This window comes from Pseudophryne corroboree (assembly GCF_028390025.1).
Source record: "Pseudophryne corroboree isolate aPseCor3 chromosome 3 unlocalized genomic scaffold, aPseCor3.hap2 SUPER_3_unloc_29, whole genome shotgun sequence".
Taxonomy (NCBI): domain Eukaryota; kingdom Metazoa; phylum Chordata; class Amphibia; order Anura; family Myobatrachidae; genus Pseudophryne; species Pseudophryne corroboree.
Genome location: NW_026967518.1, coordinates 80,391 through 106,097, shown reverse-complemented (window position 1 = coordinate 106,097; position 25,707 = coordinate 80,391). Strand labels below are relative to the sequence as shown.

The 25,707-nt window shown below is 47.7% G+C and overlaps 1 protein-coding gene across 2 annotated transcripts in view; it reads left to right on the top strand.

Annotated features, from left to right (window-relative positions):
- Positions 1-13,750, top strand: part of LOC134983911 (oocyte zinc finger protein XlCOF8.4-like) — a 46,215-nt gene extending 32,465 nt beyond the window's left edge. The window contains exon 6 of one of the 2 annotated variants that reach the window (XM_063949523.1): positions 12,690-13,750. In XM_063949523.1, coding sequence (XP_063805593.1) covers positions 12,690-13,651 — 962 coding nt within the window. In that variant the 3' untranslated portion in view covers positions 13,652-13,750. Of the gene's footprint in view, positions 1-12,686 lie in introns of both variants that reach the window. The other variant, XM_063949522.1, reaches the window with a different exon arrangement.
- The last annotated feature ends 11,957 nt before the right edge of the window (positions 13,751-25,707 follow it).

Genomic DNA, 25,707 nt, shown 5'->3' with positions numbered 1-25,707 from the left:
CCAAAATTCTGGTGCGGTGTTGGCCCAGATGTTCCGAAACCGTCCAGATGTGCACCATCAAGGGGGATCTCAGGTGAGCCGGGAGACCGTCCTGCCCTGGTCTCGTCTCTTCAGCAGGTTTATCTTTTTGGCTGCTGCCTGTGAGCGGCCTCTATCTCTGCCCCCACGTACTTGTGTACCGAAGCCTCTTCCTCTGGCTCGCAAGGACGGCGATCTAAATGAATTAAACGCTGTTCCCGAATAACCTCTCCTAACTTGTGGAGTGGCTCTTGTATAAGGAGTAGGCAGAAAAGAGGACTTCCCTGCTGTAGCTTGCAAAATCCACTTGTCCAACTCTGGACCTAAAAGTATCTCACCCCCAAAGGGGATGGATTCTACCGCCCTCTTGGTGTCAGTCTTCTCACCATTCTCCGTCCGTCTAGCCGATTATGGCTGATGCAGAGACGCGCGATGCTAGCCTGCGAATATCTTTAGAGGCTTGACGCAAGTATGAAGCGGATTCTTGAATGTGTTCCGCAAGTTGGGTAATTTCTGCCAAGCAATTTTTTTCTTCAATAGCCTGTACAATATGTCCAGACCATGTGCCCCTGGCCATGGTAACCCAAGCGTAGACGACAGTAGGTCTCAGTTTCTGCTACAAAAATTTACTTTAAAGCTGTGTCAACCTCGTGAAGTCGTTACATTAGGTAACGGTAAGATTGTCATCTTTGACAACCTTCCTAGGGAAACGTCCACTACCGGTGGAGTCTCCCACTTATCCATTACACCACTAGGTGGGGGATAAGGTACTTGAAACACTGTGTTCAAAAATTGAAAACGTTTGTCAGGCTGTCTCCATTTAGCCTCCTCCATTTGAGATTGGAGGGATTTAAAAATAGGAAACGCTGCTGAACGCGGTTTGTGGGATTCGAACCATTTGAATTCTTCTGGCTCCTTTTACTTCTGCTACCTTAAAGTTTAGGATCGCCTTCACCGCTTCGCTTAAAGAATCAATACCTGAAATTGCCGTGTCCTCTTCTGGAAAATCGGCAGCTAGGTTAGATTCAAAGAACTCATCTCCTCTGTATCAATGAGAAGACCCTTTACTCCTCTGCTTCTGGTACAAGAGGATTAGGCCTTTTAACTGCCCTGCATACATTTGTTACGGCTTGTGCGGGCGGCGTTAACCTGATGAGAACGTGTTCCATCGTCTTTGAGAATCCTGCAGCCTTTGATTGTTGCGTGCGGGAGTCCGCCATCTCATTGGAGATTTTATCTGCAAGGTTATTTTTCCATGACCTAGCCGGAGCACTGCTCTCAGGTGGAATGTCCTTGTCTAAGCAGGAATCGCACACCTCGGAGCTGCCATCCGCATGCTCATTCCGTTACATGCAAACATAAAAGGTCTTGGATGTCTTGGTTGGTGTTTTAGACATGTTGACCAAACCCCTTACCAGACCGCGTCGCAGCGCTTTCACCCTTTAAACTAGGAAGAGAAAGACTGTAATATATGACGGAAGCAAAAGGTATTGAGTTGCCTGGCTGGAAATATCTCTATATTGTAGAGAAGAAAATATAAATAAAAAATAAATTAAAATATTTAATTTCTTTTGTCTTTACACCAGCCGACTTGCAACCGCCTCACACCCAACTGTACGTCAGCTACGGTGTTAGAGTTGGCTTCACTTGCTTCTACGTATTTTCTGTAGGCTCTTTGTAATAGAGTTCCTTTGAAAAGACCTCATAATCCCATTATATTCTTCAGGAGATTCTCATATAACATTTCACCAGCAGGGTGTGCTGTGTTACTATTAATCTATAATAGGGGGAGGTGCACTCCATGCTTGCATGATTTTTAAGATGGCCGACCATTAAAAATTTTGGACACTTTATTTAGAAGGGGGATCTTCCACTGGTGAGCCCCCCTGCTTACACTCTATGGCCGTGTCTTCACGCGGCTGAGGAATTCTCCTCAGCTTCGTGCTCACTGTAGCGTCTCCTCCCCGCCTCCGGCGGCTGAGGTTAAGTGCTCCACAGCGCTGTAATACAAATCTCCCGCTGGCCGTCGCGCGCCGGGACCGCTCTCACAGCTCCCGTAGCGGCGTCTTTCTCTGCTGGCAGGGAAGACTTAAAGTGCGCTATCTACTGTGCGCTCACCGCTGGCCTCCCCCACACGTGGCTGAAAGATCTCAACCGCGCAGCACTATGTTTTAGACGGCATGCACCGGGACCGCTCTCCTCCTCCTCTCCCCGGGTCCCGTAGCGGCACCTGCTGACAGGGGATCCCGCCCCACACTGACCGCTGTCCGGCGCGCCTGCAATAAAACAACCAGTACTCACAGTTGTATGTTGAGAGAGATGCAGACCCCTTTAGAAGGAATCCTTGTCTCTCAATCCTGAACCTTGTCCTCCTTTTTATTAGGGGGACGCAGCTTTCACTTCTGGTAAAGCCTGCACCCCCTTTCATTTAGGTGGGATAGGGCATTTACCATCTTGTCTTTTAAGACCTGCACCCTCCCTTTAGTTAGGAGGGATTGGGCCAGTCATAAAGGATTAAAAATAAATAAATATATAAACAAAACTTCATGGAGCAGGAGCTCTCTTCAGTGCCTGTTACCTCCTCGGCACAATTTTCTAAACTGAGGGAGGAGGGATGTGAAGGGGGAGGAACCGGCTGTGCAGGCAATGCTAATTTTAGATTGTACCACACCTCCGGTTGCAAGCTTCACACCCCTATTGTATAGGACTCCAGTGTCCCCTAGTGGATGAAAGAGAAATGTATTTTTCTTTTTTACCCTGTGCTTGCTTGGCGACACCAGGAAAGGAAGAAATCTCTGGCTCATAACATTCTTCAAAACATATAGGTCGAGCAATCAGATGCTTCTTCCGTCTCCTACCAGAGTGCCCCGGCATATAAGAAACCTTATCAGTTTCGGAATCTGAGAGCAGACCATAGATTGGTTGCATTCCCCTAGGTACCGAAACTTTAGAAGATGACAGAAAAGCACATCCTGTAGTCAAAGCAATGGGCTGAGACTCTTTCTGAACCCCACCCGGGGCAGTGACTTTCTGAACCCCACCCGGGGCAGTGACTTTCTGAACCCCACCCGGGGCAGTGACTTTCTGAACCCCACCCGGGGCAGTGGCCTTCGGGAACCCCGCTGGGGCAGTGGCCTTCGGGAACCCCGCTGGGGCAGTGGCCTTCGGGAACCCCGCTGGGGCAGTGGCCTTCGGGAACCCCGCTGGGGCAGTGGCCTTCGGGAACCCCGCTGCGTCAGTGGCCTTCGGGAACCCCGCTGCGTCAGTGGCCTTCGGGAACCCCGCTGCTGTCAGCACCTCGGATTCTTTTACTGGGACCGGGCCGTCGGTTCCAGTAAAAACTTCTCTCGGGACTATGACTTCCGGGACTTTTGCTGAAGCTATAACCTTCAGAACCTCCACTAACGCTATGCCTCTTAAGTGCTTTCCTGGGGAAGCGACCTCTAGACCCTTCTTAGGGGCTGCGTCTCTCGAGACCCCACTTGGGGATATTACTTCAAAGATCCCTTCTGGAGTTTTACTTCTCGAGTTCCCTTCTGGAACTATATGGTTTTAGATACCCTTTCTGGGGTTGCTCTTTTCAAGTCCTTACCTGGGGTAACAGCTTCTGAGACCCCTTCTGGTATTGACACCTGAGCTATAATATTCGATGTCCCTCTATAACCTAGAGCACCCGGTACTCTGGGCACCGGGCACGGCTCCAGGACTCTGGGCACCGGGCACGGCTCCAGGACTCTGGGCACGGCTCCGGACTCTGGGCACCGGGCACGACTCTGGGCACCGGCCACGGCTCCAGGACTCTGGGCACGGCGGCACGACTCTGGGCACCGGGCACGGCTCCAGGACTCTGGGCACCGGGCACGGCTCCAGGACTCTGGGCACCGGGCACGGCTCCAGGACTCTGGGCACCGGGCACGGCTCCAGGACTCTGGGCATTGGGCACGGCTCCAGGACTCTGGGCATTGGGCACGGCTCCAGGACTCTGGGCATTGGGCACGGCTCCAGGACTCTGGGCATTGGGCACGGCTCCAGGACTCTGGGCATCGGGCCCGGCTCCAGGGGTTTGCAACTCTGCTTCCACAGGAAAATCAAGAGAGGAGAGAAACATTCTCCTTTGGTTCCTGAATCTATAATGGGGCTCCCTAGCCCAAAAACCCCAATTATAGGACAGAGAGCTTTTTAGTGTGGGTTGTGTGACAAGCACCTCTGCCACAGTTGACAGGAGTAGGTCATGTATCCTGACTCAACTTGGCCAGAGGGCATGACTTGTCGCCACACTTTGGCTTGCTCAACTCACAGGTCTGCAAATAGTGGCCTAAACCCCCACAATATAGGCATAAATCTAAGATTCTGCGATGCAGACGCTCCTATTCTGAGAGCCTGGGCCGCGGAAAACTTTTAAACCTTTTCTCTTTAACTAAACCTGATGATTCACTTGTCACCATACTGTGAGCAAGAGTCTCTTTATAGGATGAACTCTCAACAACTTCTGGCAAAGTAAGCAAAATTTTGGTCAGATGGTTTTGCAGTTGCCTTAAGGATTGCTGCAAAACTTCCAGCCGCTCAGGTTTCAAAGCACTGAAAGCAGAGTTCAGGGCTGAGAGCGATGCTTGCATAGTAGGCATAGGAGGATTTCAAAAAAGACAAGACTAGACACGATTGTTGTTAGACACGATTGTTGTTAGACACGATTGTTGTTAGACACGACAAGACTAGACTTTTAAACTAGACAAGACTGGATTTTTAAACAGCGGACTTGATTCTGCACACTGAGTTTTAGACAGGGCTGGATTCTAGACTAGCCTGGGCCGTGGAAAACTTTTAAACCTTTTCTCTTTAATTAAACCTGAGGATTCACTTGTCACCATACTGTGAGCAAGAGTCTCTTTATAGGATGAACTCTCAACAACTTCTGGCAAAATAAGCAAAAATTTGGTCAGAAGGTTTGCAGTTGCCTTAAGGATTGCTGCAAAACTTCCAGCCACTCAGGGTTCAAAGCACTGAAAGCAGAGTTCAGGGCTGAGAGATGCTTGCAGGGCTTGCATAGGAGGATTTCAAACTAGACAAGATTGTAAGACAAGATTAGACTGGACTTTTAAACAAGACAAGACTGGGCTGGATTTTTAAACACCGGACTGGATTCTGCACACTGAGTTTTAGACAGGACTGGATTCTAAACACCGGACTGGATTCTGCACAGAGTTTTAGACAGGACTGGATTCTAAACACCGGACTGGATTCTGCACACTGAGTTTTAGACAGGACTGGATTTTTGACAAGACTGGATTCTAGACTAGACACTGGACTGGGCCAAAAAAAGTTTTTTTTTCTTTCTTTTTTGTGGTATGGCTGGTGATAATGTTAGGTTCCTGGTGCTCAGAACAAGGGAGATGTTGCGTAGTGAGTCCTGAGCACCAGAACGTGACGTTGAAATAAGGTGTGGTGTGGAAATAGCCACTAGCACCCTACCTCCGTTGTTTTACCCTTGTGGTCAGTTCACGCCTGAGTAACTATGGGTTCTTGGGCCCATGGCAGCCGCATTTGAAGGGCGAATTATGTCTGCCCAACTCCGATGCCCCCAGGTCTTGGTGTGAAACAAGGCGTGAATAGAGACAGGATAATAAAAAGCGGACCTCTAACTAAAACAGAAAGCTAGGGGCTACTAACTACCCTAAAACTAAATATATGTGCGGCACGCCGCCAAAGGAAAAGAACAACAAAGGAAATGTTGTCCACACGACGACACAATACTTTTGCATACCGGCGGTGACAGCATAAGCAGAACCCTCTGCAAAACACCAGTAACTAAATATAACTAAAGAATACTGCGGCCTAGGCCGACGGATGCAGCAAAGCCGCTACTCACGGAACCGTTACAAATACTGGCAAACGGACAGGAACCCCCAATGTAGCCGACACAGACTCTCAGAACTGGAGAACAGGCAGAGTCCCAAACGACAGACTGGTGGACAACAAGAAGCCAGATATTCGACCAGGCACAGACAAAGCCACAGGACTTCTGGACAGGAATGCTTCATGGCAGGACACGGAATCAGACACAGGAACTGACACTCAGGAACTGACACTGGAAGCAGCTAGACAGACACTGCTAGACAGGAGCTCAGGAACTGGCAGGGACTAGCTCAGAACTCTGGAACCCTGGAAATATCACCAGCATCTGTGAATTGCACTGAGCCAAAATATAACATAGAGTCTTAATTAATTATGTCGTGCAGCTGCCCTGCTGCACAACTGAGAGGTGCAATCAACAGACAGGTGAGGCTGAACACATGGGAACGAGCTGCAATTACACAGACTCACCACTGGCAGCAAACAAGAATCTTCTTAAACCAGAGCAACGGGAAATCCTGGCCTGCAAGACAACTATAAACATAAAATACGGAAAACAGGAATGAACCACTACCTGTGGTTCATAACCCCTTCAGAGAACAGCACAAACAGGCTCTAACCAGAGCAGAAGGAGAAGTGGGAGGCCCTGGTGCACAACTGAGCAAGAAGACAAGTACATTAGAGTCTCTAGTTTGAGAAATAGATGCCTCACAGGTCCTCAACTGGCAGCTTCATTAAATGGTACCCGCAAAACGCCAGTGTCAACGTCTACAGTGAAGAGGCGACTCCGGGATGCTGGCCTTCTAGGCAGAGTGGCAAAGAAAACGCCAATAAAAGGAAAAGATTCATATGGGCCAAATAACACAGACATTGGACAGAGGATGATTGGAGAAAAGTGTTATGGACAGATGAATCGAAGTTTGAGGTGTTTGGATCACACAGAAGAACATTTGTGAGACTCGGAACAAGTGAAAAGATGCTGGAAGAGTGCCTGACGTCATCTGTCAAGCATGGTGGAGGTAATGTGATGGTCTGGAGCTGCTTTGGTGCTGGTAAAGTGGGAGATTTGTAAAAGGTAAAAGGGAATTCCTCCTACAACAGGACAATGACCCAAAGCACACCTCCAAATTATACAAGACCTATTTATGGAAGAAGCCGGCAGCTGGTATTCTGTCTGTAACGGAGTGGCCAGCGCAGTCACCAGATCTCAACCCCACTGAGCTGTTGTGGGAGCAGCTTGACCGTATGATATGCAAGAAGTGCCCATCAAGCCAATCCAACTTGTGGGAGGAGCTTCAGGAAGCGTGGGGTGAAATTTCTTCAGATACCTCAACAAATGAACAGCTAGAACGCCAAAGGTCTGCAATGCTGTAATTGCTGCAGAGGGAGCATTCTTTGACGAAAGCAAAGTCTGAAGGAGAAAATTATTATTTCAAATAAAAATCATTATTTCTAGCCCTGGCAATGTCCTGACTATATGTTCTGTTCATTGTGCAACTCATTTGATAAATAACTGAGTTTTCATGGAAAACACGAAATTGTCTGGGTGACCCCAAACTTTTGAACGGTGGTGAATACTGGCGCTAGGTGACATCTTTAAAATGTATGGACCTCTCCGGCTACCGCGGCAGTGAGGGAACCCCCCCCGGTGTGCCGGGGAAGAGCGGAACCACTGCAGCCAGGAGATCAGCTCCTGCGGCAGCGCTGTGTGTGCCGTTGTGAGCGGAGCACTACAGAGGTGGCTAGCCACGGCAGCCGGTACGAGCGCCCCAAGCTGCAGGAGCGTGCGCCACTCACGGGGGATCGTAGGGCGCTGGGGTCTGGGAGCTATGCTCCCGGCACCTCAGCACTCCAGGGAGTGATCGCGATGATCCCAAAAAAAAGTGGGTCCCAGGGACCCCTCACTTTTCAAAATTGGGGTCCTACCTGTGCTTTTCTGGGTTCCATCGGAATTAAGGTTCTTATTAATGATTTAAATATAAAAACTCAGCCTTGATTTGGACACTACAAAAGTGCTGCGAGGGGGGAGGGAGGGGGGGTGACAGTGCTGCAAGGGGGAGGGAGGGGGTGACAGTGCTGCTGGGCTGTGTAGCTATTCCGGACACTCTGCACCAGAGATGGAACTAGACAATTTGGCAGAAAGTGAATTGGTGCTCCCCCTCCCATATTGTAAAGCAAAGTCAGTGTGCGCCCATCAAAAATGTAGGGGCATCGCTTTGTGGAGAAGGGGCGTGGCCACATCATAGTACCAATTCACATTGCACCACTGCGTTCCAACGGCGGGGGACCCAGACAGGCAGGGTGGTGGATACGATCATCGGGGGGGGGGGGGGGTTTGGAGATCACAGGTGCGGCAGGTAAGCACCAGTAGGTGTGCTTAAATAGAGCACACAAGTGAGCTTGGTTTTGGCACTTTATACAGGCATTTTTTGCACAAGGCACTATGGCACTTTTGATGACTGTTCCCCTGATGATGGATTAAGTCCGAAAACGGCTGTTCGGGAGGTCTATTGTGTTTCCCTGTGCTTGCTAACGATGAGTATATGCTGAGCCATGTATCTTTATTCACACATATGGAGTAAATACTGCATTTTGACTAGACTACAGTGTGCTGGTCCTGTCTATACTAGTGACTTTGTTGCGGGATGGACATGTGATGCTATATATATATATATATATATATATATAGAGAGAGAGAGAGAACATAAATTCCCAAGTGCGCTAATAGTGAAAATGTAGTTACACAAATCTTCCAGCGGTTAATTCGTCGGAAAATGTAGACTGGAGGATATTTAGATCTGGGGACCTGTAACAGACACCCCTCACCAAAAAGTCACCCAAACAAGAGGCCAACAGGCCAATTAATAAAAAGTTTTTTTTAATAACATATATTTGAACATATGAATTTTGGTACACAATTCAAGATATAAAATTGTATCAATAAAACACAGCCACAACCAACATGTTTGTAGGATGGATTCTAGATACTCCCTCACCTTTTTCAAGGTGCGAGCTCTATAAAATCTATAGAATAGTGTTTTTGTTTTCTGGTTTCAATGTTGACTCACGTAAAATTCAAAGCTTATATGGCTGGTTTGGTAATCACAAGGGTAAAAGAGATGCAACTTCCTCAATAAGTCTCAAGGAATAGATCCCTGGAGAAGGTTTGGCTGTGTTTGGAAACACAGCCAAACGTGAGTCAACATTGAAACCAGAAATAATTTTCACCATAAGAGTAGAAGACCACATTTTAGTCTGCAAAAACGCCAACATATGGTTGCTGACAGTCCCAATGGACTATGATTAAGAATTTTTTTTAGACGGCCCTGGAGGAATTTTGATTAGTTTTAAGGCAGTGTTTACAAAAACACTATTCTATAGATTTTATATACATAAAGGATAACCACTTAAGCTCCAGTTAGAAGCACGAATATAGGAGCTGTACCCATTAAATTCTAATAAAGGAGAATTTGATTAATCCCTATTTAGAGGTTACGATCTGCCATAAGAATTTATCAAGTGAAATTCATCCTTTTCCCTATATGTGTTACCCCTGATGAAGTCGATCAGACGAAACACGTTGGGTTTGTCAGTCAGAAAATCACACCCTAGTTTGTGAAGATACTCCCTTCGAGCTCGCACCTTGAAAAACATGTTGGTTGTGGCTGTGTTTTATTGATACAATTTTATATCTTGAATTGTGTACCAAAATTCATATGTTCAAATATATGTTATTAAAAAAAACTTTTTATTAATTGGCCTGTTGGCCTCTTGTTTGGGTGACTTTTTGGTGAGGGGTGTCTGTTACAGGTCCCCAGATCTAAATATCCTCCAGTCTACATTTTCCGACGAATTAACCGCTGGAAGATTTGTGTAACTACATTTTCACTATTAGCGCACTTGGGAATTTATGTTTTCTCTGCATGTGTTTGAGGTTTTCCAACAAAGACCTCTCCCAGTGTGCCGCTTCTGAGTTGGCGCAAGATAAAGATACTTCTGTGTATTTATATATTTATATAATATATATATATTAGTATGGTGAGGCACTGCAGTGCCTGGGTATGTGGAGCCTGTGTAGGACACAGGCTCAGTGTATATTTAAGCAACAATGTGTATAGTGTATTTGAGTTGTATTTAAAGTGAAATGCACTTGGTTGTGTGTTCCAGGAGGGGGGAATCCATAACTGTGTAGGCCAGGCATGTCCAAACTGCTGCCCTCCAGCTGTTGAGAAACTACACATCCCAGCATGCCCTGACACAGCTTTAGAATTCTCTGACAGCAAAACTGTGTCAGGGCATGCTGGGATATGTAGTTTCACAGCAGCTGGAGGGCAGCAGTTTGGACATGCCTGGTGTAGGCTGTTGGATTCCCCCAGTACTTTCCCCCAAAATGGAATGCCTTCCTCTCTAGCCTCCCACATGGAAGTATCATGGGGAGAAAGAGGAGCAGCTCAGCTTTAAAACAAGCTGATTGGTTTTCTGGAGCTCCATAGGGATCACCGTCGGTGGGCAGGAAACCCTGACCGGGGTTCTAGGCTGCCCATCTCTGGAGCCCAATTTTAGGCTGCAGATGGTGAGCTGGGTACCCGGGCAGATTCCTGGAAGTAGTTTAGATGGGAAAACTTCCCCCAGCCTAGACTGAGCGTCACCAGGGCGGATACTAACCCTCCAGGATGGGACGGTCAAAGGAGAGTGACTACTCCCCACCGTCCATAGAGGACAATGGTAGCTGTGCATGTGGCCAAGGCATGCACATCACATGGATAAACAATGGTTGAGAATAGCATGGTGGACTTACCCCCTGTGGTATGTATATTAGAGTAAGATAAAAAGAGCAGGCCTATGAGCATCCAGAGGTATTATACCATTTTCACTCTGCTGTAAACATCTTGCTGTATTATTGTTGCCCCTAGCAATAGGGAAGTCTTTTTTAAGACTGGGTGAATAAACATCTGCCTCAAGACGACAGCTTCATCTTGTGATCTGCAGAGCTATACCAAACATAGTTCTGTTTTCTGGCTGTCCAGGGTGCACTCAGCGTCTCCAAGCTCCGCCTCCCGCCAGCTACCGTGCAGAGTCCTAGTCCAGCCACTAGTGATTCGTCAACACCACACAGGTGTGGATAGCGTGTCGATGCATACAGAGCAGTACCATGGTTCCAGACTCCATGGCAACAAGGAGTCTAGTGGTAACAGTGTAGTACCCGCCCACTGCGCAGTGGGTGGTGTCAGTAGTAGGCGGTTACTGACAGTAAGTGGGAATCCCCTAATTGGCCAGATCCCCTGTGACCTAAACATCCATTCTGTGACTGGGGCGGGACACGAGGCAGGGCGAGGGCTTTCATAGAGAACCATCCGGTCACAGAAATTGCTGGCATAGCGGTGGGATAATCCTAGGTGGCTTTTCGGTCACCTGATTGGAGAAGCCAAGTTAATAGAGGAGTAACTGCAGCGCAGGAGAAAGCACAAGATGGTGGATTTCAGCGGAATGTCTAAGGACGATCTGTAGATCGTGTATCAGGAGAAGGGTGTGGATATCCCTTTCAACGCATCCAGAAGCATCATGAGGGCGGCACTTGTGAGCTTGGAGATGTCCCTCTGGGCGGAGGTAGAGTGCTAAGGGCGTTGGCATTGAAGATGGTGGCCTACCAGTGGACATTCGTACAGAACCGGTGAGCCCCACAAGCCCCACCCTCTCCTAGCAGCAGCTATGTTTCATACCTAGCAGGGTCAGAGGTCCAACGTCTCCGGGGTAGGGGGTTCGACACGGATATCTTAGCAGATCAGCTAGTGGAATTTGGAGAAAGAGCAAGAGTGCTTGATCATCACCTCACTTTCCAATACACTGCCGGGCTCCGGTGACTGTGCGCAGCCCGTTCTGTCCCCAGCAGTAGCAGAAGAGCAAGTGCTCCCACCTGAGGCAAAAGCGCCTCCAAGTCAGGTCTCTGGAGCGTGCAGGAAAGACTGGGCACACGTAGCCCCAGAATACAGCCCGTGGCTTCAGCTGCGTCACTAGGCTGCAGCAGTGAACGGTGCCCAGACTGAGCCGAGTGAGCGGCTTTAGGGCAGGAGGAGTGGGGGACTTGATAGATTGGGTCTTGGTCCCAGCGGCGGCTGAGAGCTATTAGGTAGGGTAGATAAGAAACCACTTAGTGAGGAGAGCTCCAGAAAGCACGTCTGGATAGTCCACGCCCCTCTTATTTATTATTTTATATAATAACAGGGGTGACAGGTGTGGTACATCCCTCCAAAGGCAGATCCAATCTCTCTCTCATCAGACTCTGCTGTCTTCCCTGCACTCTCACTCAGATCTTCACTGCTGCCAGTAGCACACGTATGAGAAGCAGAAGTATGGTGGCAGCTGTATAGATTGTGATATGTAATTCTCTGTATCATACTTACCGTGCACACATCATCCTTATTACTACTGAGAATATAGAGGTAATACACTGATTATGGGGGTGTAACAGTGTATTGTAACCTAGCAGATGATGATGATGATTGCAGTGTATTATATGGTGTATTGCATGTAAAGTACCTTGTTCCACACCTTCTCTGCTGTAGCAATATACCTTATATAAGGGTGAGTAACACATATACAGGTTTACCAGCGTATGAGCACACACATAAAGGAATGCTACCTTACCAATGCTTCCAGGAGTAACGTTAGGAGACATTATTATAAAGCCTTCATTAAATGTTGTGTTTTAATACACACATTTACTATTAAGTGTCCCAGAATGTAATTTTCTCCTATTGTTTACAAGATTAATATTGTTACAGCAAATGTCACATTCCCATAATGTATTTTATTTCCAGCAGATGGACACACAAGCAGGAATATCTCAGAAGGACATCTAATGTTATCCCCGGATTGTGACATAAAAGATGACAGTAGACAGGATTCTCCAGGAGATAATCCAATTACCCCAATTATATATCCAGCTCTATCAGCTGATCCCTCTGATCCTGGGAAATGTTCTCCTGATCACTCTGATATTGGTGCATCTGTTACAGCTCTGAGAGTAGATACAGTGTTTCCCTGTTCTATAGATGCCAAATGTTTTACACAGAACACAAAGCTTATTACCCATCAGGCAGCTAAGGCAGGTGAGAGGCCACTGATATGTTCTGACTGTGGGAAATGTTTTACCTGCAAATCACAACTTGTTTCACATCAGTGCAGACACAAAGGTCAGAAGCCATTTCCATGTTCTGAGTGTGGGAAATGTTTTACAGAGAAATCACATCTTGTTACACATCAGAGACGTCACACAGGTGAGAACCTATTACCATGTTCTGAGTGTGGGAAATGTTTTACACTGAAATCACATCTTGTTACACATCAGCGAAATCACACTGGTGAAAAGCCATTTCCATGTTCTGAGTGCGGGAAATGTTTCACCCGGAAATCACAACTTGTTAAACATCAGCGAAGTCACACAGGTGAGACTCCATTTCCATGTTCTGAGTGTGGGAAATGTTTTACATACAAATCACTTCTTGTAATACATAAGAGAATACATACAGGTGAGAAACCATATTCCTGTTCTGAGTGTGGGAAATGTTTTACATACAAATCAACTCTTGATGCACATAAGAGAAGTCACACAGGTACATCACCATTTCCATGTTCTGAGTGTGGGAAATATTTTGCACAGAAATCACAACTTGCTAGACATCAAAGAATTCACACAGGTGAGAGGCCATTTCCATGTTCTGACTGGAAAATGTTTTGCACAGAAATCACATCTTTTTGCACATCAGCAAAGTCACACAGCTGAGAAGCCATTTCCATGTCATGAGTGTGGGAAATGTTTTACACACAAATCAGATCTGGTTAGTCATAACAAAAGTCACACAGGTGAGAAGGCATTTTCTTGCTCTGAGTGTGGGAAATGTTTTGCCCGGAAATCAGAACTTGTTAGACATCAGCGAAGTCACACAGGTGAGAAGCCATTTTCTTGCTCTGAGTGTGGGAAATGTTTTGCCCGGAAATCAGAACTTGTTAGACATCAGCGAAGTCACACAGGTGAGAAGCCATTTTCTTGCTCTGAGTGTGGGAAATGTTTTGCCCAGAAATCAGAACTTGTTAGACATCAGCGAAGTCACACAGGTGAGAGGCCATTTCCATGTCCTGAGTGTGGGAAATGTTTTGCACACAAATCAGGTCTTGTTAGTCATAACAGAAGTCACACGGGTGAGAATCCAATTTCTTGCACTGAGTGTGGGAAATGTTTTACACGGAAATCACAACTTGTTAAACATCAGAGAAGTCACACAGGTGAGAAGCCATTTCCATGTTCTGAGTGTGAGAAATGTTTTGCACACAAATCAGATCTTGTTATACATCACAGAAGTCACACAGGTGAGAAGCCATTTTTTTGCTCTGAGTGTGGGAAATGTTTTACACAGAAATCACATCTTGTTAGACATCAGCAAAGTCACACAGGTGAGAATCCATTTCCATGCTCTGAGTGTGGGAAAGGTTTTGCACACAAATCAGCTCTTGTTATACATCACAGAAGTCACACAGGTGAGAAGCCATTTCCATGTTCTGAGTGTGGGAAATGTTTTGCAGACAACTCAGCTCTTGTTATACATCACAGAAATCACACAGGTGAGAAGCCATTTCAATGTTCTGAGTGTGGGAAATGTTTTACACAGAAATCACAACTTGTTACACACCAGAGAAGACACACAGGTGAGAAGCCATTTTAATCTTCTGGAGTATACTTATCATTGCCATGTGTTCTTCAAGGTTCTTATCATCTCTCCTATACTTTTTGCAATACACATGTTACCACAGTGTGAAATAATCAGGTGTCATGCCCTCATCTACCACTGCTATGCAGATGACCTGTCTTTTGCTCTGGGTACTGAGAACCCAGTACCAATCCTAAATGTCTAGCTGAGCTCCAGGTGTGGGTGATGCCAGTTCGCTGTGACTCAGTCCTGGTGAAACAGGTCCTTATGATAGAAGCTCACCAACAAAGGGCAGGGCTACAGCTCAGCTTTGCTACCAGCCAGACTTACGCTTGGGGGTTCAGAATTACAAAATGCTGGTCATGTGCAGAATATTAGTGTCCTGGATGGTGGAGTGACACCATTAGACATCCGGTATCAGCCAGAATCAGATCCTCATATGTGGACCATAGCCAGACTCCAGCACTTAATCCGCTCAGAAGATCTACCTGATGTCGTACATGCACTTGTATCATCTCATATAGACTACTGCAATGTCATCTACCTGGGTCTCCCAGCAGAAGAATTGCACCAGTTGTAGCTTGTACAGAATGCAGCAGCCAGGCTGTTACCTAACTAGCCCGTTCCTGCCACATAACACCCATTCTCTGGTCCCTGCACCGGCTGCCTGTAAGATGGTGACTGGGCCTAATTCAGGTTGGATCGCAGTGTGTGATCCAAATGGAATTATTCTGAAAAAGTTGCGGGCGCATCCACTGCACCCATCCTGTGCATGCGCCCGCATTTTCTGCGGAGGGGCCACAGAAAATGTGATTGCCTGTCAGGCAGAGGCGGTCACGAGGGTTGGTGGGCAATGCTCCATTTCCAGAGAGGTGCGAATCGGTGCGGGGGCAGTGTAGCGCGAACAGAGGGCAAAGGTGGACAAACGGACATCATCATGGTGGCTTTGTGACATGCAGCCGCTGTATTCGAGAAGAATGCGTCGGGCCTCCTGCGGGCGCAACTGAGCTGCAGCAGGAGGCTTCACTAACTTCTACGATGAAGCAGAAATTGTGAGGCAATCGCATTTTCTGCTTCATCAGGGGGGAGGCGGCGGTCAGCATGCTGGGTGGCCTTGCCCTGTGATGGGCGGCCCCTAGCGCGCTAGGAAAAGGATTGCTAATTCTGCTAAATAGCAGCATCTGCAATCCTTACTGAATTAGACCAGCTATTAAATAATCTTACTGACTCTCCCAGCCTTGCATGACCATGGTACCAGAAGCAGCTTCTGCCTCCGTACTGCCCAAGCTTCTTCCATCTGTTGATGAAGGACTTAGCAGTACCATAGATTCCCAAGCAGTGCTTAGATGTCGGGGAGACAGGGTGGGTGGCAGTAGTGCAGTAGCGGGGGCTGCTGTAGGCTGTGTCTATGTGAGTAAACGTCCCCAAGCAGCGCTGAGGTGTCAGAGCAGGGAGACAGGGTGGGTGGTAGTGGAGTCATGGGGTGGATGGCAGTAGTGAGGGGAGACAAGGGGTGAATGGCAGTAGTGGGGGTAGACACGGGGTGAATGGCAGTAGTGGGGGGAGACACGGGGTGGATGGCAGTAGGGGGGAGACAGGATGGGTGGCAGTAGGTAGGGAGACAAGGTGGGTAGCAGTAGTGGGGGGAGACAGGGTGGGTGGCAGTGGTGGGGGAGACACAGGGTGGATGGCAGTACTGGGGGGAGACAAGGTGGGTAGCAGTAGTGGGGGGGAGACAGGACAGTGGCAGTAGTGGGTGGTAGACAGGGCAGGTGGCTGCAGTGTAGTACTAGGGGCTGCTGGAGACAGTAAAGAGGTGTATTGGTCCCACACAGAACCATTTGATAATTAGACTTAATGATGATCATGCTTCCTTATTTCTAGTTAATCCCTTATATGTGTTACTGTTATTTGCTGTGTCAGCCTCTTTGTGTTCTGTGTAATAATCCTGAAAGTAGTGCTGCTACCGATCTCATATTTGTAGTAACTTGGAAAAGATGAGATATGAGGTGCACTCTAGAAGCTTATAGGGGGTTAATCAGAGATGAACACAGATGTGACATCACGCAGCCCCCCCAGAAAATCGTCCCACCCTGCCCGCGTTCACCCCTCAGGGATGCGACCACAATGTGTGTGTCTGTGTGGCCGCTGTGCATGTGCATTTTGCCACCACCGGGTAAACTGCTGCGGGCCACTATTGCGGCTGGGTCTGAATGACCCCCATAGGCTGTTGTGCAGAGTAAAGTATTTTTTAAGTTTAAAATATAGACAAAAATATGTGTATTAAAGATATGAAATAAAGTTGTTTAAAAGCAAAATATTTCCAGTTTAATTTTGGCTATATCTGATTTTGACAGCTCATTTGAATAGTTGGATGATATTACGGGGGAAGGGGGCGGGTCTCTCTGTGTAATTAAATAGTTTTATCATTTGTTGGTTTTAAATAAATTATGTCTATTCAAATGTTCTGTTGTTTTTTAACTTTGTGATAAACTGTTTTTAAAATAAACCGATGGACGATAAGTCAGTTGCGCAGTTTCTCAATGTTACGCTACGTGTAGCGCCACTTAGCGTACCTTTTGAGCGGTGTGATGCTCTCGTAACACCTTGGTGAATATATATGGCTCCAGCAATATAACATACTTAAACCTTAGTATAGTGTCGGAAGTGTCCCTGACACTTCGCCAGATTTACAAAATAACTTAGTCGAGACAGATGGGTAAATTAGGATTAGAGGTCCAACCCAATAACCATATATATTAGTCCCTAGCGGACACAAAGGGATAACAATGCTGCACTGTAGCAACACAATACAATTCAAGAATACAGTAATACGTACAATAATATACAACAGACGGGAAATAAATGCGAGTACAATTAGCAATACAACTATAACAATACAATAGGATCAGTTACCTTCATACATACGCTGCGCCACCAGATTCCAGGCCTCAGTCGTCTTCCAAGATGACCTCTGAGAAAGGTGACTGAAACCTGGGTCAGGTGCGTCCTTTTATACAATGTTCCAATAACAGTACAATGGGGAATGTAAGGTCTTCCATTGGTCCAGGGGCGGGACATATTCAGTACACCGTGGGTCATTGGTCAGCTGGAACACTGAGCGACACCTAATCTTGTGATGTGATTACAGGTTACTTCTGGGCTCCCACCTAAAGACCAGTTCACACCGACCAAAGTATCATACAGTAATATACATGAATCCGGTATCGCTAATAACTTGTTGACGTAATATGTGACAATATCCTCGCAACCACCGAATTATTACTTATGTGACCCTGAACAATTTCATCCCATACACGATGTCCTTACACGGTGTCCTTAATATTTAATGGAACAATACCTATATATATATATATATATATATATATATATATATATATATCCCAAATGGGACTGGCACTCTCCTGACTGGCTTAAAGGTACCCCGGTGCCTTCTGAGGAAGAAATGCAGAAATCCGGAAGAAACAGCGGCACTCGAGGATTTTCGTGAAGTATTGAAAATTGTATTCAAAAAAGGTTACAGGTAGCCAACGTTTCGGGGCTTACATGCCCCTTTGTCAAGGTGTATAACAGTGAGTGAGTGCAATAGCTTACCTTATATCCCCGTGAAGTTCAACGCAGTGCAGGTGTGTGGACGGAGCCGCCGGACTTCCGGTCGCGGCTCAGTGACGTCTGAAGGGCAGCGCCTGTTGCTGTGGTAACTGAGACGCCAACAACGCCGATAACGGCTGGGTGGCGTCTGAGTGGAGGAGCGCGTTGTTATAGCAACAAAGACGCTTCGTGCCAAGTGCTCTTATCAATGTCTCAGTAGGCAACCAAGTGGTAAAGAAATAGTGTGAAAAAAAGAGAGAGTGCGCACAACATTATACCAAGGTGCCTGGGAACCACTACTCCACCGTGGGGCTCGATGTGTAACCGGTGCCGCGGGATGGGTGGGTGTGTCAAGACCTGGTGGATGCCAGACTACTGTAAAGGTTAGGGTAAATCAAAACCGGGGATAGAAAGAGCGAGCAGGTTAAGCCGTCCCTAGGCTTAAAGATAACCTGCAGATGCCTTTTAACTGGCACTAAACCCGGTGTGTGAATTCTAGGGGAGACTGCCAAGGCCCATTATGAGGCTGGAATGTCTGCTAGTAGTGGTGTGTGATCCTGCTGTCCAGTAGTATGGAGAAGTGCTTCCACCAGGTGCTGACACATGTGGGCATCTAGGTAATGAGTGACTAGCTGTAATGAAATAAGGTGACTCTGGCTGTTTGGGCCGCCTTATGACACAGTGTGGAACAAATATACTGGGTTATAGGAAAATGTTCCATGAGAATTTTTCGTTCAGCCCTCCTGGGCTGATGGTGCCCAGTTCGAAGATCCATTTGGATTCAATATGCAGTAATCTTCGATCCCTGTCTCCTCCTCTGATGCTGCGTGGTACGTGATCGATGATCTGATGTCTCAGATCGTTCAGTGAGTGGCCCTTCAAAGCGAAATGCCTTGCCACGGGTTGTTCAGAAGGTTTGCCTAATAGGGCCTGCTTGATCGCAGACCTGTGGAGGGCCATCCTCTCTCTAAGTGTTCTGATGGATTTGCCCACGTATACTAAGTGACACGGGCAGGTGAGTATGTACACTATGTGTGTGGTAGTACATGTAACCACGTGTCTGATCTGATAGATCTTTTCTTTGTGCGGATGCTGGAAAGAAGATCCCGTGATCATATTGTTGCAAGTGGTGCATTTAGGGCACTTGTAGCATCCTGGGGCCTTTGAGAGAAAGGTGGGGGGTCGTTGTATTTCGCTTTGGAACCCCGTAATGTCCGAGTGTACTATAATATCTCTTATGCTTTTGCCTCTTGTGAAGCATAGCATCGGACGCTTCTCTCTGAACGTGGGCAGTTTTGCATCTGAGGCTACTATGGGCCACAGGGCTCTGGCCGCTCTCTGTATAACCGGGCTTGCTGTACTGAACTGGTTCACAAACGGTATGATCGCTTGGTCCCTGCGCGCAGTCGGATTCAGTAGAGTCTCCCTCGGTATCGCCATTATCTCTTTTTTCTGTGCCTGGAGTATTTGATAGTTGTAGCCCCGCTGTATGAATTTATCGACCAGGGTCTCTAATTCCTGGTCTAGGGTAGAGCGATCACTGATGATCCTGGAGGCCCTGATCATCTGAGATCTGGGGAGCCCCTCCTTCAGGGGTCTTGGATGGTGACTGTTGGCCTTCAGTAAAACATTCTTGTCTGTGGGCTTTGTGAACAGGCTGGTGGTTAGCGTTCCTTCCTGAATTGTTATCCTGACGTCCAGGTAGTTCACTGATTCGCTACTGATGTTGTAAGTGTATTTGATTGTGGAGGGTCTGCTGTTAGCTTCCTCTATCAGTCGTTCAAATCGTGCTCTGTCACCTGTCCAGAGTAAGAACAAATCGTCTATATATCTGACGAACAGCAAGATGTTCTGCGCTATGTCCTGGTCCTCAAAGAATATATTCTGTTCTTCCTGGAACATGTAAACATTTGCAAATGATGGGGAGACGTTGCTCCCCATCGCACAGCCTGTTCGTTGCTGGAAAAAGGTGCCATTAAACATAAAGAAGTTTCTCTTTAAGGTGAAGGTGAGGAGTTGCATGAAAAGCTCTGTGTCAAGAGTGTCCATTTTTTCTTTGATAAGAAAATCTCGCATAACTTGAAGGCCTTCCCGGTGGGGGATACTCGTGTATAGGCTCTTTACGTCGATCACACACATCAAAGTCCCTTGAGGGACCCGTCCTATACTGTTAATCCGCTCCAGAAAGCTGGTGGTGTCCTTGATATAGTTGTGGTGTTTGACGATCAGTGGTTGCAAGATTCCGTCTAAGAATGTTGAGATGGGTTGAAGAATGGACTCTCTTGCGGCTATGATAGGCCTGCCAGGCGGGGATGTGGCATTCTTGTGGATTTTGGGTACCACAAAGAAAAGGGGTACTCGTGGATGATCCTGTTTGAGGGCTTCGCACAGTTTTTCTGTGAGTAGATTGTTGGACTTTGCCCGGTCCAGTAGCAGTTCCAGTTCGTGTTGGTATTCGGCCGTGGGGTCGTGGGACAGAGCCTCATAGGTCTCCTGGTCGGCCAGTTGCCCCTCTATTTCTTTGATGTAATCGGAGAGGTTAAGGATGACTAAACCCCCTCCCTTGTCCGCTGGCCGGAAGATTACATCCCGATAAGCACCCAGTTGTTTGAGGGCTACTTGTTCAGCCTTGGTCAGGTTACGGTGTATGACTGAAGTCGCCGCGGTGTATTTGGCGACTGAATCATCCAGTAGTCTGGTAAATGCTTGTATAGACGAGTTGGTCGACGGGGGGTCAAAGGTTGATTTATGTCGGGTCTGATAGAATCTGTCGCAGAAAGAGACACTTGGTGGATCTTGAAGATTGGAATGTTGAAAGTACTCCTGTAGTCTCAACTTCCTTGAGAAGCGGTGCAGATCGATTTGCCACTGAAATTTATTGAAAGGGTTGGTGGGTACGAAGGAGAGACCCTTCTCCAGAACTTTCAGTTCTATATCCGAGAAGGATCTGTCTGAAAGGTTGAAGATTAGGGATTCTTTTTGGCTGCACGCGCTTTTAATTCGCGCACATTGCTTGCCCCTGCGGGTGGGCGCCCTCTTCTGCCTTGTTCTGCCGGGGTGGCCGCTGGTGTCCCTAAAGGGACCGGTTGCACCCGGGTGGACCCATCTGAGTCCGGGAAGACGCTTTCGCTGTCACTGTTTGAAGTGCCGGCAGTAAATGATTTTTGCTCCCGCCGCCTTCTCCAACCTTGTCGGCCCCTGGCATTATAGGTGGTATTTTGTCCTCCTTCTCCACCCATCAACCATCTGTATACTTTGTTCAAGTCATAGTCTTCTCTGACTATTTGTTGTTTATTGCGCTTAAATTTAATTAAGTCTCTCCTATAATCTTCACATTGTTTTTGTAACTTGGTCAGCCAATCCTGGTTGCCGTCTGCTTGCAGGACGGATTTGTGTTCAATCTCTAGCTTGGAGATTTTTTCTCTGGTCTGCCTTAGTTCTCGACCCGATTCTTCCACAACCAGCAGGATTAAGTCGAGACTGCACTTATTGAGTATGCCTACCCACTTTTTGCAGAATTCGGGGTTGTACCGCCCAATGGTAGGGACGTTCCTTACCCTGAAGCCTCGTGGAATCAATTTTTCGCGGTGATATTCCGACAAAGAAATGCCGTGCAGTAAGTAGTCGCATTCTCGGCGTTTCAACTTGAAAAGTTGATGATAAACATCCTCTATGCCCCCTGCACGTTCAGAAGCGCCTAATTGTTCCGTAAATCGGAGGCGCTCTGCGTCGTCGTCAGTAAAACTGAAGGATTCACCCAGAACCGACGGCATCCCTTTGCATCCCGGTGTATCTTCATCATGCCTTAGGGTGGATGTGGTCTCCATGTTTGGTGCGTGCAGTTATTGCTGGTGGGTGCCTGGTGCTGAGGTGTACACCGCAGTGTATGTGCCTGTGGAACTCCACCTGGACAAAAGGGTGCAGTGTGATAATCAAAAGAAGTAAGAAGTCATTAAGGGGGAGGTGCCTTGACCCCGGCTGGCGAACAGTGCGACCTGTGTACACCAAAATAGCATATATATCCCAAATGGGACTGGCACTCTCCTGACTGGCTTAAAGGTACCCCGGTGCCTTCTGAGGAAGAAATGCAGAAATCCGGAAGAAACAGCGGCACTCGAGGATTTTCGTGAAGTATTGAAAATTGTATTCAAAAAAGGTTACAGGTAGCCAACGTTTCGGGGCTTACATGCCCCTTTGTCAAGGTGTATAACAGTGAGTGAGTGCAATAGCTTACCTTATATCCCCGTGAAGTTCAACGCAGTGCAGGTGTGTGGACGGAGCCGCCGGACTTCCGGTCGCGGCTCAGTGACGTCTGAAGGGCAGCGCCTGTTGCTGTGGTAACTGAGACGCCAACAACGCCGATAACGGCTGGGTGGCGTCTGAGTGGAGGAGCGCGTTGTTATAGCAACAAAGACGCTTCGTGCCAAGTGCTCTTATCAATGTCTCAGTAGGCAACCAAGTGGTAAAGAAATAGTGTGAAAAAAAGAGAGAGTGCGCACAACATTATACCAAGGTGCCTGGGAACCACTACTCCACCGTGGGGCTCGATGTGTAACCGGTGCCGCGGGATGGGTGGGTGTGTCAAGACCTGGTGGATGCCAGACTACTGTAAAGGTTAGGGTAAATCAAAACCGGGGATAGAAAGAGCGAGCAGGTTAAGCCGTCCCTAGGCTTAAAGATAACCTGCAGATGCCTTTTAACTGGCACTAAACCCGGTGTGTGAATTCTAGGGGAGACTGCCAAGGCCCATTATGAGGCTGGAATGTCTGCTAGTAGTGGTGTGTGATCCTGCTGTCCAGTAGTATGGAGAAGTGCTTCCACCAGGTGCTGACACATGTGGGCATCTAGGTAATGAGTGACTAGCTGTAATGAAATGAGGTGACTCTGGCTGTTTGGGCCGCCTTATGACACAGTGTGGAACAAATATACTGGGTTATAGGAAAATGTTCCATGAGAATTTTTCGTTCAGCCCTCCTGGGCTGATGGTGCCCAGTTCGAAGATCCATTTGGATTCAATATGCAGTAATCTTCGATCCCTGTCTCCTCCTCTGATGCTGCGTGGTACGTGATCGATGATCTGATGTCTCAGATCGTTCAGTGAGTGGCCCTTCAAAGCGAAATGCCTTGCCACGGGTTGTTCAGAAGGTTTGCCTGATAGGGCCTGCTTGATCGCAGACCTGTGGAGGGCCATCCTCTCTCTAAGTGTTCTGATGGATTTGCCCACGTATACTAACCTAACCTTTACAGTAGTCTGGCATCCACCAGGTCTTGACACACCCACCCATCCCGCGGCACCGGTTACACATCGAGCCCCACGGTGGAGTAGTGGTTCCCAGGCACCTTGGTATAATGTTGTGCGCACTCTCTCTTTTTTTCACACTATTTCTTTACCACTTGGTTGCCTACTGAGACATTGATAAGAGCACTTGGCACGAAGCGTCTTTGTTGCTATAACAACGCGCTCCTCCACTCAGACGCCACCCAGCCGTTATCGGCGTTGTTGGCGTCTCAGTTACCACAGCAACAGGCGCTGCCCTTCAGACGTCACTGAGCCGCGACCGGAAGTCCGACGGCTCCGTCCACACACCTGCACTGCGTTGAACTTCACGGGGATATAAGGTAAGCTATTGCACTCACTCACTGTTATACACCTTGACAAAGGGGCATGTAAGCCCCGAAACGTTGGCTACCTGTAACCTTTTTTGAATACAATTTTCAATACTTCACGAAAATCCTCGAGTGCCGCTGTTTCTTCCGGATTTCTGCATTTCTTCCTCAGAAGGCACCGGGGTACCTTTAAGCCAGTCAGGAGAGTGCCAGTCCCATTTGGGATATATATGCTATTTTGGTGTACACAGGTCGCACTGTTCGCCAGCCGGGGTCAAGGCACCTCCCCCTTAATGACTTCTTACTTCTTTTGATTATCACACTGCACCCTTTTGTCCAGGTGGAGTTCCACAGGCACATACACTGCGGTGTACACCTCAGCACCAGGCACCCACCAGCAATAACTGCACGCACCAAACATGGAGACCACATCCACCCTAAGGCATGATGAAGATACACCGGGATGCAAAGGGATGCCGTCGGTTCTGGGTGAATCCTTCAGTTTTACTGACGACGACGCAGAGCGCCTCCGATTTACGGAACAATTAGGCGCTTCTGAACGTGCAGGGGGCATAGAGGATGTTTATCATCAACTTTTCAAGTTGAAACGCCGAGAATGCAACTACTTACTGCACGGCATTTCTTTGTCGGAATATCACCGCGAAAAATTGATTCCACGAGGCTTCAGGGTAAGGAACGTCCCTACCATTGGGCGGTACAACCCCGAATTCTGCAAAAAGTGGGTAGGCATACTCAATAAGTGCAGTCTCGACTTAATCCTGCTGGTTGTGGAAGAATCGGGTCGAGAACTAAGGCAGACCAGAGAAAAAATCTCCAAGCTAGAGATTGAACACAAATCCGTCCTGCAAGCAGACAGCAACCAGGATTGGCTGACCAAGTTACAAAAACAATGTGAAGATTATAGGAGAGACTTAATTAAATTTAAGCGCAATAAACAACAAATAGTCAGAGAAGACTATGACTTGAACAAAGTATACAGATGGTTGATGGGTGGAGAAGGAGGACAAAATACCACCTATAATGCCAGGGGCCGACAAGGTTGGAGAAGGCGGCGGGAGCAAAAATCATTTACTGCCGGCACTTCAAACAGTGACAGCGAAAGCGTCTTCCCGGACTCAGATGGGTCCACCCGGGTGCAACCGGTCCCTTTAGGGACACCAGCGGCCACCCCGGCAGAACAAGGCAGAAGAGGGCGCCCACCCGCAGGGGCAAGCAATGTGCGCGAATTAAAAGCGCGTGCAGCCAAAAAGAATCCCTAATCTTCAACCTTTCAGACAGATCCTTCTCGGATATAGAACTGAAAGTTCTGGAGAAGGGTCTCTCCTTCGTACCCACCAACCCTTTCAATAAATTTCAGTGGCAAATCGATCTGCACCGCTTCTCAAGGAAGTTGAGACTACAGGAGTACTTTCAACATTCCAATCTTCAAGATCCACCAAGTGTCTCTTTCTGCGACAGATTCTATCAGACCCGACATAAATCAACCTTTGACCCCCCGTCGACCAACTCGTCTATACAAGCATTTACCAGACTACTGGATGATTCAGTCGCCAAATACACCGCGGCGACTTCAGTCATACACCGTAACCTGACCAAGGCTGAACAAGTAGCCCTCAAACAACTGGGTGCTTATCGGGATGTAATCTTCCGGCCAGCGGACAAGGGAGGGGGTTTAGTCATCCTTAACCTCTCCGATTACATCAAAGAAATAGAGGGGCAACTGGCCGACCAGGAGACCTATGAGGCTCTGTCCCACGACCCCACGGCCGAATACCAACACGAACTGGAACTGCTACTGGACCGGGCAAAGTCCAACAATCTACTCACAAAAAAACTGTGCGAAGCCCTCAAACAGGATCATCCACGAGTACCCCTTTTCTTTGTGGTACCCAAA